Source organism: Somniosus microcephalus, chromosome 28, assembly GCF_052327205.1.
Source record: "Somniosus microcephalus isolate GS21.2 chromosome 28, FLI_Smic_1.0, whole genome shotgun sequence".
NCBI classification, from domain to species: Eukaryota; Metazoa; Chordata; class Chondrichthyes; order Squaliformes; family Somniosidae; genus Somniosus; species Somniosus microcephalus.
In genome coordinates this window covers 1,907,926-1,925,936 of record NC_141014.1, presented here as the reverse complement: position 1 = coordinate 1,925,936, position 18,011 = coordinate 1,907,926, and the positions used below count along the sequence as shown (strand labels likewise).

At 54.3% G+C, this 18,011-nt stretch overlaps 1 protein-coding gene across 1 annotated transcript in view; it reads right to left on the bottom strand.

Annotated features, from left to right (window-relative positions):
• LOC147098718 (extracellular serine/threonine protein kinase FAM20C-like) overlaps positions 1-18,011 on the bottom strand; it is a 146,174-nt gene that overhangs the window by 114,875 nt on the left and 13,288 nt on the right. Inside the window, exons 2-4 of the mRNA XM_085969406.1 lie at positions 17,642-17,814; positions 16,450-16,528; positions 3,589-3,681 (exon numbers count right to left, since the gene is read on the bottom strand). Coding sequence (XP_085825532.1) covers positions 3,589-3,681; positions 16,450-16,528; positions 17,642-17,814 — 345 coding nt within the window. The remainder of the gene's footprint in view (positions 1-3,588; positions 3,682-16,449; positions 16,529-17,641; positions 17,815-18,011) is intronic.

Below are 18,011 nucleotides of genomic sequence, written 5' to 3'. Positions count from 1 at the left end.
CCTTGCTGTTTGTAGTGTACATTAATGATTTAGATATGAATGTAGGAGGTATGATCAGTAAGTTCGCAGATGACACGAAAATTGGTGGAGTGGTAAATAGCGAGGAGGGAAGCCTCAGGCTACAGGACGATATAGACGGGTTGGTGGCAAATGGAATTTAACCCTGAAAAGTGTGAGTTGATGCATTTTGGGAGGACTAACAAGGCCAGGAAATACACAATGAATGGTAGGACCCTAGGAAGGACAGAGGATCAGAGGGACCTTGGTGTGCATGTACATAGATCCCTGAAGGCAGCAGGACAGGTAGATAAGGTGGTTAATAAGGCATATGGGATACTTGCCTTCATTAACCGAGGCATAGAATATAAGAGCAGGGAGGTTATGATGGAGCTGTACAAAACGCCAGTTAGGCCACAGCTGGAATACTGTGTGCAGTTCTGGTTGCCACACAATAGGAGGGATGTGATTGCATTGGAGAGGGTGTAGAGGAGATTCACCAGGATGTTACCTGGGCTGGAGCGCTTCAGCTATGAAGAGAGACTGGACAGGCTGGGTTTGTTTTCCTTAGAGCAGAGAAGGCTGAGGGGGGACCTGATTGAGGTGTACAAAATTATGAGGGGCATAGAAAGGAACTTTTCCCCTTGGTAGAGGGGTCAATAACCATGGGGCATTGTTTCAAGGTAAGGGGTAGGAGGTAAAACTTGGAATCTGGAACTCACTGCCTGAAAGGGTGGTAGAGGCAGGAACCCTCACAACATTCAAGAAGCATTTAGATGAGCTCTTGAAACGCCATAGCATACAAGGCTACGGACCAATTGCTGGAAAATGGGATTAGAATAGACAGGGCTTGATGGCTGGCGCAGACACGATGGGCCAAAGGGCCTCTTGCTGTGCTGTATAACTCTATGAGTCTATGAGCCTCAATTTTGTTAACCAGCCTTCTAATAATAATAATAATAATAATAATAATAATAATAATCAACTTTATTGTCATTGTTAGTGCACAAGTGCAGTACAACGAAATGTAGGCTTGCGGCTCCCGAGAGTGTACATTTAGATTAAGACATTTAAACATTCAACATACATTTGGCTTGTAATACATTAACATAAACATAACCATAATAAAGTGCATTGGCAGATGTGCAGGCTTTAGAGTTTATTTGTGGAGTTCAGTAGGATGACAGCCCTGGGAAAGAAGCTGTTCCTAAATCTGGTCGTACGGTTGCGAATGCATCTGTAGCGTCTCCCAGATGGCAGGAGGGCGAACAGACTGTGGCTGGGGTGGGTAGGGTCTTTGATGATGGTCCGTGACCTCCGTAAACAGCGTTTCTGGTATATGTGCTCTGTGGTCGGTAGCCGGGTGCCGGTAATGCGTTGGGCAGTTTGTGGTACTTTGTCAAACACTTTGTCAAACACCTTCCGAAAACCCATGTTGGCAAAATCCATTGCATTCCCTTCATCAATCATCCCTGTTACTTCATCAAAAAATTCAATTAGATTAGTCAAACACGATCTGCCTTTTACAAATCCGTGTTGGCTCTCTTTAATTAGTTTCAAGTGACCTTTAATTTTTTCCTTGATTATTGTTTCTATAACTTTACCCACCACTGATGTTAAACTGACCGGCCTGTAGTTATTGGGATTGTCCTTACATCCTTTCTTGAACAATGGTGTCACATTTACCACTTGCCAATCCTCAGGCACCTCCCCCGCATCTAGGGAAGAATGGAAATTGGAAAATTCTTACCACATCCCTAAATCCCACCTACCCATCTTCTCACCATTCTCCTTAACCCTTTCTCTCTTGAGAAGAGCATCTAATTGTTTCTCACACCTATTAGGCTGTCCCACTCGTGACCGTCCCCAGTAACTTGTTCCGCTACTCGATTAGCCTTTGGGTGAGAACGTTCTCTCCGACATCTCACTCCTAACTGGTGGCCCTTGGGGTTTGAACCCTGCACAACAGGGAACAATTTGAACTGTTTGGGACACTTTTCTCAGTCAGTATGTTGCTCCTCCAACCTTGTTCTAGGTAATGAAATGGAACAAGTAGGTGACCTCAAATTAGGGCAACGTTTGGGAAGCAGTGACCACAATAAATTAGGGGCAGTGAAAATTCAAACACAAGGGTACTTGACTGGTGCAACAATTATAGTGAGATAAATTAGGGCCCCTGTCCAGATTAAATGGAAGGAAAAATCGACCAGTCGAATCGTATATTAATGGGAGGGCGGGAAGGGTGAGAGGGAGTCTGGTTGTTGGTCAAGCTTAACGGCAGGGCCTCATTTAAATAAAATCTGCAGACTCCGGTTGGATTGACAGGTAGGGCGGTGGGAATGGGAATCCAGTGGCAGGTGGCCTGGGATTCTTGGGGACGGTCCCTGGGAGTCAGTGGAGGGAGGGCTGTGGGAGGCCTGCGGACTCTGCGAGGGGACTGGTGGGAAACTCCCCAGCTCCTCCTGGCCCATGAGGAGTTCTAAAAGGAGCAGATCTTTAATATTAACCATGGCCAGTCGGGACCTCCCGCCTCAGCTCAGTTGCCGGGCAGCCGATAGCGTGGGTCTCCCTGACTTACAGCCAATGGTGTCACCAGCCTGTCACTCGAACGTTAGCCAGCCTTCGCCTCGGCCTGCCTTTGGCGGGAGCCTCGTCGATGGCCTGATTTGGGGAAGGTGGCAGGTTGGAGCCGAAAGGTAGGATTCAAACATTTTAACCCCTCCCACACACCGCTCCCGCTGGGCGGTGAGGGTTAAAACCAGGGCTTTTAAATCCACAATAGAAATCTTTAAATAGGAGATGGTAATGTACAAATTGAGCACATCCCAGGAAGCGAAAAAGGAAGAGTATCGGAGGTTGGAGTTCAAATTTGAAACTAAAAAAAAAACCATTTAATGTTTACAGTAAATAATAATGAAACCAGAACCTTATAGATAACAAACAGGGGGAGTTAAAAGGCTGAGAGGAGATCTGACATAACATGAGCAAAAATACCCAAAGAGTAAAAGAATGGCTTTCTTTAGGCACAGCAGTAGTAATCGGATAATCGAGGTAGATGAAGGGTGCAAGCTTCTATTAGAGATTGAGGCGATAGCTGAGGGAGTAAATAAATTCAGTGCCTTGTTTTCACACAAGGGATGGAAATGATTGTCGAACCACCAGAGTTAGACATAGGATAGTTCGTGGAGCTTCTTATTCCAAACTTACAGTAGATAAATCACTGAGACCTGATGGATTATATCCAAAATCTTGAGATAAGTAGGGAAGAAAGAGCAAAGGCTCTGGTGGAAAAATGTGCCGGAGGCCCAATCAACATGGCAAAGGTTGAAAAAGCAGACAGGGATATGCCAGGAAATTGTAGGCCCATTAGTTTTCAACTGTTGGTAAAATACTGGGGTCTATAATACAGGATGAAATTACTAAGCACCAGGAGAAATGAGTTAATCAGGGCACTGATTTCTAACAGGCTGGTCTTGGTTGATCAATGTGGAGCAATAATGGAAGTTCAGTAGATCTGAGTCTATGGATATTCAGAAAGCCTTTGATCAGACCCCACTCCCCGGCTCATGAGCGTTGCTGTTTCTCACTCACCGATCCAAGTGAAAGGCAGCGATCTCCGCGTTGTGCCGCTCGAAATCAGAGAAGTAGAAAAGGTCGGCGGATGTTTCCTGATCACGTGTCTGTCTGTTAGGAACAAAACTCAGTAACTGAGAAAAACCAGGCTCCGAGACCCCGAGAGAAAGACCGAGACCCCGAGAGAGAGAGACCGAGACCCCGAGAGAGAGAGACCGAGACCCCGAGAGAGAGAGACCGAGACCCCGAGAGAGAGAGACCGAGACCCCGAGAGAGAGAGACCGAGACCCCGAGAGAGAGAGACCGAGACCCCGAGAGAGAGAGACCGAGACCCCGAGAGAGAGAGACCGAGACCCCGAGAGAGAGAGACCGAGACCCCGAGAGAGAGAGACCGAGACCCCGAGAGAGAACCGAGACCCCGAGAGAGAGAGACCGAGACCCCGAGAGAGAGAGACCGAGACCCCGAGAGAGAGAGACCGAGACCCCGAGAGAGAGACCGAGACCCCGAGAGAGAGACCGAGACCCCGAGAGAGAGACCGAGACCCCGAGAGAGACACCGAGACCCCGAGAGAGAGACCGAGACCCCGAGAGAGAGACCGAGACCCCGAGAGAGAGACCGAGACCCCGAGAGAGAGACCGAGACCCCGAGAGAGAGACCGAGACCCCGAGAGAGAGACCGAGACCCCGAGAGAGAGACCGAGACCCCGAGAGAGACCGAGACCCCGAGAGAGAGACCGAGACCCCGAGAGAGAGACCGAGACCCCGAGAGAGAGACCGAGACCCCGAGAGAGAGACCGAGACACCGAGAGAGAGACCGAGACCCCGAGAGAGAGACCGAGACCCCGAGAGAGACACCGAGACCCCGAGAGAGAGACCGAGACAGAGACCGAGACCCCGAGAGAGAGACCGAGACCCCGAGAGAGAGACCGAGACCCCGAGAGAGAGACCGAGACCCCGAGAGAGAGACCGAGACCCAGAGAGAGAGACCGAGACCCCGAGAGAGAGAGACCGAGACCCCGAGAGAGAGAGACCGAGACCCCGAGAGAGAGAGACCGAGACCCCGAGAGAGAGACCGAGACCCCGAGAGAGAGACCGAGACCCCGAGAGAGAGACCGAGACCCCGAGAGAGAGAGACCGAGACCCCGAGAGAGACACCGAGACCCCGAGAGAGACACCGAGACCCCGAGAGAGAGACCGAGACCCCGAGAGAGAGACCGAGACCCCGAGAGAGAGAGACCGAGACCCCGAGAGAGAGAGACCGAGACCCCGAGAGAGAGAGACCGAGACCCCGAGAGAGAGAGACCGAGACCCCGAGAGAGAGACCGAGACCCCGAGAGAGAGACCGAGACCCCGAGAGAGAGAGACCGAGACCCCGAGAGAGAGAGACCGAGACCCCGAGAGAGACACCGAGACCCCGAGAGAGACACCGAGACCCCGAGAGAGACACCGAGACCCCGAGAGAGAGACCGAGACCCCGCGAGAGAGACCGAGACCCCGAGAGAAAGACCGAGACCCCGAGAGAGAGACCGAGACCCCGAGAGAGAGACCGAGACCCCGAGAGAGAGACCGAGACCCCGAGAGAGAGACCGAGACCCCGAGAGAGAGACCGAGACCCCGAGAGAGAGAGACCGAGACCCCGAGAGAGACACCGAGACCCCGAGAGAGACACCGAGACCCCGAGAGAGAGACCGAGACAGAGACCGAGACCCCGAGAGAGACACCGAGACCCCGAGAGAGAGACCGAGACCCCGAGAGAGAGACCGAGACCCCGAGAGAGAGAGACCGAGACCCCGAGAGAGAGAGACCGAGACCCCGAGAGAGAGAGACCGAGACCCCGAGAGAGAGACCGAGACCCCGAGAGAGAGACCGAGACCCCGGGAGAGAGAGACCGAGACCCCGAGAGAGACACCGAGACCCCGATAGAGACACCGAGACCCCGAGAGAGAGACCGAGACCCCGAGAGAGAGACCGAGACCCCGAGAGAGAGACCGAGACCCCGAGAGAGAGACCGAGACCACGAGAGAGACACCGAGACCCCGAGAGAGAGAGACCGAGACCCCGACACCGAGACCCCGAGAGAGAGACCGAGACCCCGAGAGAGAGACCGAGACCCCGAGAGAGAGACCGAGACAGAGACCGAGACCCCGAGAGAGACACCGAGACCCCGAGAGAGAGACCGAGACCGCGAGAGAGACACCGAGACCCCGAGAGAGAGACCGAGACCCCGAGAGAGAGACCGAGACCCCGAGAGAGAGACCGAGACCCCGAGAGAGAGACCGAGACCCCGAGAGAGAGACCGAGACCCCGAGAGAGAGACCGAGACCCCGAGAGAGAGACCGAGACCCCGAGAGAGAGACCGAGACCCCGAGAGCAGCATCTACTTCCACCTTATGGATCAGAAAATGAAAAAAAAAAATTAAAAAATCAAGGACTAATTACTAGAATGAATTGTAACCAAGTAGTATTAGCATTTATGGACAATTGAGATGATCTTTTTTCCCCCACTTATTAACCTATCATAGTAAAAGACCAAACTTAACATGAAATCCTTATATATTTCGACCTGGAGTATCCAAGGTCTACGCTCTTCGGTGCTCGACGTGAAGAGTAGGACCCCAGAGTTCATAGATGAAACTAAAGATCTGGATATCATCATTTTACAGGAAACTTGGTATAGAGGAGAAGGACACACTGGCCGTCCCCAAGGGTACACAGAGCTGGTGGTCCCCTCCAATAAATTGCCAGGAGTAACCCAAGGCAGAGACTCCGGAGGCATACTGATCTGGTTTAAAACAGAGCTTAAGAATTGCATCAAATTTATAAAAAAGGGCGAAAACCACATGTGGCTCAAAATTGAGGGGGGGTATTATCTCTAACCCCCAAGATGTTTTCATTTGCGCACTCTACATCCCCCCAATGGAATCCCCGTACTTTAAAGAGGACACCTTCTCCAACATGGAGAGGGAGATTATCCAATTCCAGGCCCAGGGGAACGTGTTGATCTGTGGTGACCTCAATTCAAGAACTGGCGAAGAACCAGACTTCACCAATAATCAGGGAAACAATTACATATTCGGGAATAACCACTTCGATATCCCTTCCCATCCATACAGGCATAACTGCGACAAGCAGACAAATACCAACGGAAAACAGCTCCTGCAGCTCTGTCGAAGCCTGGGTCTGTACATTGTCAATGGTAGGTTCATGGGAGACCTCCTAGGAAGATCGACCTATTGCTCACCTCTTGGTTGTAGCACCATAGACTATATGATTACGGATTTGGACCCATCCTCTTTCAGAGCATTCACAGTCAAACCACAAACAACACCGTCAGACCACAGTCAAATTACTATGTATCTTAAAAAGACAGAAACAACCAACACAGAAACACAACCCAGTAAGCTGTACAACACCAAAAAATCGTACAGATGGGCCAAAAACAGCACGGAAAAATACCAGAAACCAATTAGCAATGAATCAACTCAAGCTCTATTGGACACCTTTCTGGATAACATATACACTCACAATAAAGAAGGCATAAACCGGGCAGTGAATAACCTAAACAATATTTTTGATAATTTGGCAACAAGGTCAAACTTGAAAGCTCGCAAGAACAAACCCAAACCAAAAAACTACGAAAAATGGTTTGACCCAGATTGCCACAACATGAGGAAAAAACTTAGAAAAATATCAAACCAAAAACACAGACAGCCAGAAAACGAGGAATTACGCCTTACTTATTGTCAGACACTAACACAATACAGAAACACACTCAGAACCAAAAAAGAGCAGTATATTAAGAATACACTCAGCTCCATTGAGGAATCCATTGATTCCAATTGTTTCTGGGACAACTGGAATACATTACACAAAAAACAACACAACGAATTGGCCATTCAAAATGGAGACACATGGGAAAACCACTTTGAAAAATTAGACCAGAAAAACACACTAAGGCCAGGGCAACACCAAATATGCAAAAAACTGGAAAAGCTCAAAATGGCCATAAAAGATAACCAAAACCCGCTAGACTCCATAATAACAGAAAAAGAACTAGTTGAAAAACTCAAGGACCTGCGACCAGGAAAAGCTTGCGGTGCAGACGGCATACTAAGCGAGATGATTAAACACACAGACGATAAAATGAAACTGGCTATCCTAAAACTCTTCAACTTGGTTCTGAGTGTCGGTTACTTCCCTGATATCTGGAACAAAGGACTCATAACGCCCATATACAAAAGTGGGGACAAAGTCGACCCAAATAACTATCGAGGCATCTGTGTAAACAGTAACCTGGGGAAGGTATTCTGTAGTATCATAAACAAAAGACTTATAAACTTCCTTGAGGAGCACAATGTCTTGAGTAAAAGCCAAATTGGATTCCTGCCAAACTATAGAACATCAGATCATATCTTCACCCTACAGACCATAATTGACAAACACGTTCATCAATACAAAAGCAAAATCTATGCATGCTTTATAGATTTCCAGAAGGCTTTCGATTCCATCTGGCACGACGGTTTATTCCTGAAACTTATCGAAAGCGGGGTAGGGGGAAAAACATATGATGTAATTAAATCAATGTATACAAACAACAAATGTGCAGTTAAAATTGGAGACAAACAAAATACTTCCCACAAGGGCGGGGGGTGACGCAGGGCTCGCCCATCTCACCGACACTCTTTAATATTTACATAAATGAACTGGCAAAACTACTTGAACAATCTACAGCACCCGGCCTCACCCTATATGAATCCAAGGTTAAATTCCTCCTCTATGCAGATGACCTGGTTCGGCTGTCACCAACTAAGGAGGGTCTACAGCAGAACCTGGATCTGCTGGAGTCATTCTGCCAGACCTGGGCCCTGACAATAAATCCCCCAAAAACCAAAGTCCTTGTGTTCCAGCAAAGATCCAGGCATCAGGGACCCAAAATAAATTTCACACTAGGAACAACCAAAATTGAACAAACCACTAACTACACATACTTGGGCTTAAAAATCAGTTCTACGGGAAATTTTCATCTGGCTGTGAATGAACTGAAAGAGAAAGCAAGAAGGGCTTTCTATGCCATTAAAAAATCAATCCAAATAGAAATCCCAATTAGCATTTGGCTCAAAATTTTTTAAATCACTAATTGAACCAATTGCACTCTATGGCAGTGAGGTGTGGGGACCGCTAACACTACAAGAATTTGCAAAATGGGACAAACACCCAATTGAGATCCTACATGCAGAATTCTGTAAAAGTATCCTCCGGACTCAAGGGAAAACCGTAAACAATGCATGCAGGGCAGAACTAGGCCAATATCCATTAATAATCACTATCCAAAAAAGAGCCACCAAATTTTGGAAACACCTAGAAATGAGCAACCCCCAATGCTATCATTACGAAGCCCTGAAATGCCAAGAGAGGACCATAAAGAAGAATACCCTCAGTCAACTAGTCCTGGGACTCAGTGAAGTAACTACTAACACTACGAACAATAACCAGCCCCAGGACAGTGACAGCGTAACACAAAGAATTCGACTCAACACAATCGTCGCTAAGCAAAAGGAAAAATATCTATCATATTGGACAGAAACAACAAAAACCCAAAGCAAACTAAATTGCTACTTGGCCCTAAACAGACAATACAACATGGCTGATTACCTGACCATGGTAAAATAGCAAACTGAGAAAAACCTTGACAATGTACAGACTTAGTGAACATAGCCTGGCGATCGAAAAAGGTAGACACAGGCAGACCCGGCTACCAAGAGAGGACAGGATTTGCTCTCACTGCAGTCAGGGAGTGGTGGAGACAGAGATGCACTTCCTCACAGCTTGTAGAAAATATCAGGGCATAAGGGAGAATTTCTACCCAAAATTCACAAAAATATGCCCAGAATTCAGAAATTTGAATAACGACCAAAAACTCTCATACCTACTAGGGGAAGAGAGAAATCGTGTAACCTTAGCGTCACACTATGTTACAGCTTGCCATAAACAGAGGGACAACCACTAAATATAAGAAAAGAGTATATACAAATTATATGAATGTATATTTATACACTCAGGGATATATCTGTTTATACACTGTATGGATAGATCTGTATTTTTGTGTACAACCATGAACCTTTTTCGATGCTTTGGCAACATAAGATGTACCTTGTCATGCCAATAAAGCGATTTGAATAGAATTGAATTGAATTGAGACCGAGACCCCGAGAGAGAGACCGAGACCCCGAGAGAGAGACCGAGACCCCGAGAGAGAGACCGGAGACCCTGAGAGACAGACACCGAGACCCCGAGAGAGAGACACCGAGACCCCGAGAGAGAGACACCGAGACCCCGAGAGAGAGACCGAGACCGCGAGAGAGAGACCGAGACCCCGAGAGAGAGACCGAGACCCCGAGAGACACCGAGACCCCGAGAGAGACACCGGGACACCGAGAGAGAGACACCGAGACCCCGAGAGAGAGACACCGAGACCCCGAGAGAGAGACCGAGACCCCGAGAGAGAGACCGAGACCCCGAGAGAGAGACCGAGACCCCGAGAGAGAGACCGAGACCCCGAGAGAGAGACCGGAGACCCTGAGAGACAGACACCGAGACCCTGAGAGACAGACACCGAGACCCCGAGAGAGAGACACCGAGACCCCGAGAGAGAGACACCGAGACCCCGAGACAGAGACCGAGACCGCGAGAGAGAGACCGAGACCGCGAGAGAGAGACCGAGACTCCGAGAGAGAGACCGAGACCCCGAGACCCCGAGAGAGACACCGGGACCCCGAGAGAGAGACACCGAGACCCCGAGAGAGAGACACCGAGACCCCGAGAGAGAGACCGAGACCCCGAGAGAGAGACCGAGACCCCGAGAGAGAGACCGGAGACCCTGAGAGACAGACACCGAGACCCCGAGAGAGAGACACCGAGACCCCGAGAGAGAGACACCGAGACCCCGAGAGAGAGACACCGAGACCCCGAGAGAGAGACCGAGACCCCGAGACAGAGACCGAGACCGCGAGAGAGAGACCGAGACCGTGAGAGAGAGACCGAGACCGCGAGAGAGAGACCGAGACCCCGAGAGAGAGACCGAGACCCCGAGAGACACCGAGACCCCGAGAGAGACACCGGGACCCCGAGAGAGAGACACCGAGACCCCGAGAGAGAGACACCGAGACCCCGAGAGAGAGACCGAGACCCCGAGAGAGAGACCGAGACCCCGAGAGAGAGACCGAGACCCCGAGAGAGAGACCGAGACCCCGAGAGAGAGAGACCGAGACCCCGAGAGAGAGACCGAGACCCCGAGAGAGAGACCGAGACCCCGAGAGGGAGACCGAGACCCCGAGAGGGAGACCGAGACCCCGAGAGAGAGACCGAGACCCCGAGAGAGAGACCGAGACCCCGAGAGAGAGACCGAGACCCCGAGAGAGAGACCGAGACCCCGAGAGAGAGACCGAGACCCCGAGAGAGAGACCGAGACACCAAGACCCCGAGAGAGACCGAGACACCAAGACCCCGAGAGAGAGACCGAGACACCAAGACCCCGAGAGAGAGACCGAGACCCCGAGAGAGACACCGCGACCCCGAGAGAGAGACCGAGACCCCGAGAGAGAGACCGAGACCCCGAGAGAGAGACCAAGACCCCGAGAGAGAGACCGAGACCCCGAGAGAGAGACCGAGACCCCGAGAGAGAGACCGAGACCCCGAGAGACCGAGACCCCGAGAGACACCGAGACCGAGACCCCAAGAGACCCCGAGACCCCGAGAGGGAGACCGAGACCCCGAGAGAGAGACCGAGACCCCGAGAGAGACACCGAGACCCCGAGAGAGAGACCGAGACCCCGAGAGAGAGACCGAGACACCGAGACCGCGAGAGAGAGACCGAGACCCCGAGAGAGACCGAGACCCCGAGAGAGACACCGAGACCCCGAGAGAGAGACCGAGACCCCGAGAGAGAGACCGAGACCCCGAGAGAGAGACCGAGACCCCGAGAGAGAGACCGAGACCCCGAGAGAGAGACCCAGACCCCGAGAGAGACCCAGACCCCGAGAGAGAGACCGAGACACCGAGACCCCGAGAGACCGAGACCCCGAGAGAGAGACCGAGACCCCGAGAGAGAGACCGAGATCCCGAGAGAGAGACACCGAGATCCCGAGAGAGAGACACCGAGACCCCGAGAGAGAGACCCCGAGAGAGAGACACCGAGATCCCGAGAGAGAGACACCGAGACCCCGAGAGAGAGACCGAGACCCCGCGAGAGAGACCGAGACCCCGAGAGAGAGACCGAGACCCCGAGAGAGACCCCGAGACCCCGAGAGGGAGACCGAGACCCAGAGAGAGAGACCGAGACCCCGAGAGAGAGACCGAGACCCCGAGAGAGAGGCCGAGACCCCGAGAGAGAGGCCGAGACCCCGAGAGAGAGGCCCAGACCCCGAGAGAGAGGCCCAGACCCCGAGAGAGAGGCCCAGACCCCGAGAGAGAGGCCCAGACCCCGAGAGAGAGGCCCAGACCCCGAGAGAGAGGCCCAGACCCCGAGAGAGAGGCCCAGACCCCGAGAGAGAGGCCCAGACCCCGAGAGAGAGACCGAGACACCAAGACCCCGAGAGAGAGACCGAGACCCCGAGAGAGACACCGCGACCCCGAGAGAGAGACCGAGACCCCGAGAGAGAGACCGAGACACCAAGACCCCGAGAGAGAGACCGAGACACCAAGACCCCGAGAGAGAGACCGAGACCCCGAGAGAGACACCGCGACCCCGAGAGAGAGACCGAGACCCCGAGAGAGAGACCGAGACCCCGAGAGAGAGACCGAGACCCCGAGAGAGAGACCGAGACCCCGAGAGACCGAGACCCCGAGAGACACCGAGACCCCAAGAGACCCCGAGACCCCGAGAGGGAGACCGAGACCCCGAGAGAGAGACCGAGACCCCGAGAGAGACACCGAGACCCCGAGAGAGAGACCGAGACACCGAGAGAGAGACCGAGACACCGAGACCGCGAGAGAGAGACCGAGACCCCGAGAGAGAGACCCAGACCCCGAGAGAGACCCAGACCCCGAGAGAGAGACCGAGACACCGAGACCCCGAGAGACCGAGACCCCGAGAGAGAGACCGAGACCCCGAGAGAGAGACACCGAGACCCCGAGAGAGAGACACCGAGATCCCGAGAGAGAGACACCGAGACCCCGAGAGAGAGACCGAGACCCCGAGAGAGAGACACCGAGATCCCGAGAGAGAGACACCGAGACCCCGAGAGAGAGACCGAGACCCCGAGAGAGAGACCGAGACCCCGAGAGAGACCCCGAGACCCCGAGAGGGAGACCGAGACCCAGAGAGAGAGACCGAGACCCCGAGAGAGAGACCGAGACCCCGAGAGAGAGACCGAGACCCCGAGAGAGAGACCGAGACCCCGAGAGAGAGGCCCAGACCCCGAGAGAGAGGCCCAGACCCCGAGAGAGAGACCGAGACACCAAGACCCCGAGAGAGAGACCGAGACCCCGAGAGAGACACCGCGACCCCGAGAGAGAGACCGAGACCCCGAGAGAGAGACCGAGACCCCGAGAGACCGAGACCCCGAGAGAGAGACCGAGACCCCGAGAGACCGAGACCCCGAGAGAGAGACCGAGACCCCGAGAGGCCGAGACCCCGAGAGACACCGAGACCGAGACCCCAAGAGACCCCGAGACCCCGAGAGGGAGACCGGGACCCCGAGAGAGAGACCGAGACCCCGAGAGAGAGACCGAGACCCCGAGAGAGACACCGAGACCCCGAGAGAGAGACCGAGACACCGAGACCGCGAGAGAGAGACCGAGACCCCGAGAGAGAGACCGAGACCCCGAGAGAGAGACCGAGACCCCGAGAGAGAGAGACCGAGACCCCGAGAGAGACCGAGACCCCGAGAGAGAGACCGAGATCCCGAGAGAGAGACCCAGACCCCGAGAGAGAGAGACCGAGACCCCGAGAGAGACACCGAGACCCCGAGAGAGAGACCGAGACACCGAGACCCCGAGAGACCGAGACCCCGAGAGAGAGACCGAGATCCCGAGAGAGAGACACCGAGACCCCGAGAGAGAGACCGAGACCCCGAGAGAGAGACCGAGACCCCGAGAGAGACCCCGAGAGGGAGACCGAGACACCAAGACCCCGAGAGAGAGACCGAGACCCCGAGAGAGACACCGCGACCCCGAGAGAGAGACCGAGACCCCGAGAGAGAGACCGAGACCCCGAGAGACCGAGACCCCGAGAGAGAGACCGAGACCCCGAGAGACCGAGACCCCGAGAGAGAGACCGAGACCCCGAGAGGCCGAGACCCCGAGAGACACCGAGACCGAGACCCCAAGAGACCCCGAGACCCCGAGAGGGAGACCGGGACCCCGAGAGAGAGACCGAGACCCCGAGAGAGAGACCGAGACCCCGAGAGAGAGACCGAGACACCGAGACCGCGAGAGAGAGACCGAGACCCCGAGAGAGAGACCGAGACACCGAGACCGCGAGAGAGAGACCGAGACCCCGAGAGAGAGACCGAGACCCCGAGAGAGAGAGACCGAGACCCCGAGAGAGAGACCGAGACCCCGAGAGAGAGACCGAGATCCCGAGAGAGAGACCCAGACCCCGAGAGAGAGAGACCGAGACCCCGAGAGAGACACCGAGACCCCGAGAGAGAGACCGAGACACCGAGACCCCGAGAGACCGAGACCCCGAGAGAGAGACCGAGATCCCGAGAGAGAGACACCGAGATCCCGAGAGAGAGACACCGAGACCCACAGAGAGAGACCGAGACCCCGAGAGAGACCCCGAGAGGGAGACCGAGACCCCGAGAGAGAGACCGAGACCCCGAGAGAGAGACCGAGACCCCGAGAGAGAGACCGAGACCCCGAGAGAGAGACCGAGACCCCGAGAGAGAGACCGAGACCCCGAGAGAGAGGCCCAGACCCCGAGAGAGAGGCCCAGACCCCGAGAGAGAGGCCCAGACCCCGAGAGAGAGGCCCAGACCCCGAGAGAGAGACCGAGACCCCGAGAGAGAGACCGAGACACCAAGACCCCGAGAGAGAGACCGAGACCCCGAGAGAGACACCGCGACCCCGAGAGAGAGACCGAGACCCCGAGAGAGAGACCGAGACCCCGAGAGAGAGACCGAGACCCCGAGAGAGAGACCGAGACCCCGAGAGAGAGACCGAGACCCCGAGAGAGAGACCGAGACCCCGAGAGACCGAGACCCCGAGAGACACCGAGACCGAGACCCCAAGAGACCCCGAGAGGGAGACCGAGACCCCGAGAGAGAGACCGAGACCCCGAGAGAGACACCGAGACCCCGAGAGAGACACCGAGACCCCGAGAGAGACACCGAGACCCCGAGAGAGAGACAGAGACCCCGAGAGAGAGACAGAGACCCCGAGAGAGAGAGACCGAGACCCCGAGAGACCGAGACCCCGAGAGAGAGACCCAGACCCCGAGAGAGAGACCCAGACCCCGAGAGAGAGACCCAGACCCCGAGAGAGAGACCCAGACCCCGAGAGAGAGACCGAGACCCCGAGAGACTGAGATCCCGAGAGAGAGACACCGAGATCCCGAGAGAGAGACACCGAGATCCCGAGAGACACCGAGACCCCGAGAGAGAGACCGAGATCCCGAGAGAGAGACACCGAGACCCCGAGAGACACCGAGACCCCGAGAGAGAGACACCGAGACCCCGAGAGACACCGAGACCCCGAGAGAGAGACCGAGATCCCGAGAGACACCGAGACCCCGAGAGAGAGACCGAGATCCCGAGAGAGAGACACCGAGACCCCGAGAGAGAGACCGAGACCCCGAGAGAGAGACCGAGGCCCAGAGAGACCGAGACCCCGAGAGAGAGACCGAGACCCCGAGAGAGACCGAGACCCCGAGAGAGACCGAGACCCCGAGAGAGAGACCGAGACCCCGAGAGAGAGACCCAGACCCCGAGAGAGAGACCCAGACCCCGAGAGAGAGACCCAGACCCCGAGAGAGAGACCCAGACCCCGAGAGAGACCCAGACCCCGAGAGAGACCGAGACCCCGAGAGACTGAGATCCCGAGAGAGAGACACCGAGATCCCGAGAGAGAGACACCGAGATCCCGAGAGAGAGACCGAGACCCCGAGAGAGAGACCGAGGCCCAGAGAGACCGAGACCCCGAGAGAGACCGAGACCCCGAGAGAGACCGAGACCCCGAGAGAGACCGAGACCCCGAGAGAGACCGAGACCCCGAGAGAGACCGAGACCCTGAGAGAGAGACCGAGACCCCGAGAGAGACCGAGACCCCGAGAGAGACACCGAGACCCCGAGAGAGAGACCGAGACCCCGAGAGAGAGACCGAGACCCCGAGAGAGAGACCGAGACCCCGAGAGAGAGACCGAGACCCCGAGAGAGAGACCGAGACCCCGAGAGAGAGACCGAGACCCCGAGAGAGAGACCGAGACCCCGAGAGAGAGACCGAGAGACCGAGACCCCGAGAGAGACACCGAGACCCCGAGAGAGAGACCGAGAGACCGAGACCCCGAGAGAGACACCGAGACCCCGAGAGAGAGAGACCGAGACCCCGAGAGAGAGACCGAGACCCCGAGAGAGAGACACCGAGAGAGACACCGAGACCCGGGGTGGGTGCGGCCTGTTGCCATGTGGGAGAGGGCTGTTGTTTAGATTAGAGTCGGAGATCATACACTCTCCAGGCCAGCAGCTCCATGTTGGGGGACTCTGAGCAGTGAGATTTTGAGCAGGCACCTCCGGCCCCTCAGTTACCCTCTGGCAGGGTTGCAGGGGCGGTGGGGAGAGATGTGTTCTGGCCTGTGCCCCACCACGGGTCCATCAGGACTCATGGCCTCAGCCCTTTTCCATCTTCAATATGATCGGCCTCTTCTCAGATTCGCTGACTTACTTCATTGGTTTAAACAAGGCTTTCCCATAGTTCTGTAATGTCATTGTCAACTTCAACTGGGTCCCTCCATGTTTCTGAACTTGAAAAACAAAATTCAACAGTTACCATCCAGTTAACTGAGCTCCTCCACTTCACCCACTGCCCCTTGTCCAGCAAGTGCTCCCCATCTCCAAGCAGGCCCACCCTCTATCAGAGATATACATAGAAACATAGAAGATAGGAGCAGGAGTAGGCCATTCGGCCCTTCGAGCCTGCTCCGCCATTCAATGTGATCATGGCTGATCATCCAATTCAGTACCCTGTCCCTGCCTTTTCCCCATATCCCTTGATCCCTTCAGCCTCAAGAAATATATCCAACTCTTTCTTGAATATATTTAATGAACTGGCCTCCACCGCCCTCTGTGGCAGTGAATTCCACAGGTTCACCACTCTCTGGGTGAAGAAATTCCTCCTCATTTCAGTCCTAAATGGCTTACCCATCCCCACACCAGGCCCACCCTCTATCAGAGATACCCCATCCCCACACCAGGCCACCCAACTCTATCGGGGTAGCCTTTGGAAACAGACGAAGGGCGGCATGGATTACTGGAATTATGCCCACACGCAGACTGGGAGATGCCTGGTGATTACAGAGTGTGAGCCTGGACCTTCAGTACCTCACGGCCCCTCCTTGTCCCCAATGGGCATTCTCACTTTGTTTCTGGATTGCCAGCTCCCTGTCTCCTCCCTGATTTGAAGAATGTTTAACACGTTATCATTACCATTTCCTTTCTAACCTGTTAACTTATCCCTTTAAGAGCCCATCACTCCCTCACCCAAATTACCGCTCTGTCTGTGACTGTGGATACTGACTGACGCTATTCGACTTAGGGGCATTGCAGCCAATGCGCACACACCCACACACCAGCGCACGCCCACATGAACACATACAAACACAGGAACACAAATCACACCCATGTGAACACACACCCACACCCATGCTCACACCCTCACGTGAGCACATACCCGTCCTCGCACACCCGCATGCACGCACACTTGCGCACGCGCACGCACACCCACGCACCCACCAGTGCACGCCCAATCGAACACCCCCCCCATGGGAGCACAAACCCACACCCACACCACATGCATTCACATCTGCACACGCACACCGCCCGCACTTAACAGAGGGGGCAAATAAAAATCTCCTTACTGGCACGGACAATCCTCATGGTAGCGAGCTCCTGCAGTAAGGGGGCAATGTTGCTGCTGTTGTGCGTATACAGCTCATAACGATTAATTCCGATGTAGAATTTCAACCAACTTGGATAAGTGTCAGCAGGAGAACTGCCAACCGGCAGAGCATAATCCTGCTCATGACTGACCCTGAGAGCGGTGAGAGCAAAACACAAACCGTTCAATGGCTGTACAGAATGTGTATTATATTACAGTATCGCACGCGCCGACTATTATATTACAATATCGCACGGTCCAATATTACAGCGTCGCACAGTCTGTGTATTATATTACAGTATGGTCCATGTATTATATTATAGTATCGCACAGTCCGTCTATTACATTAT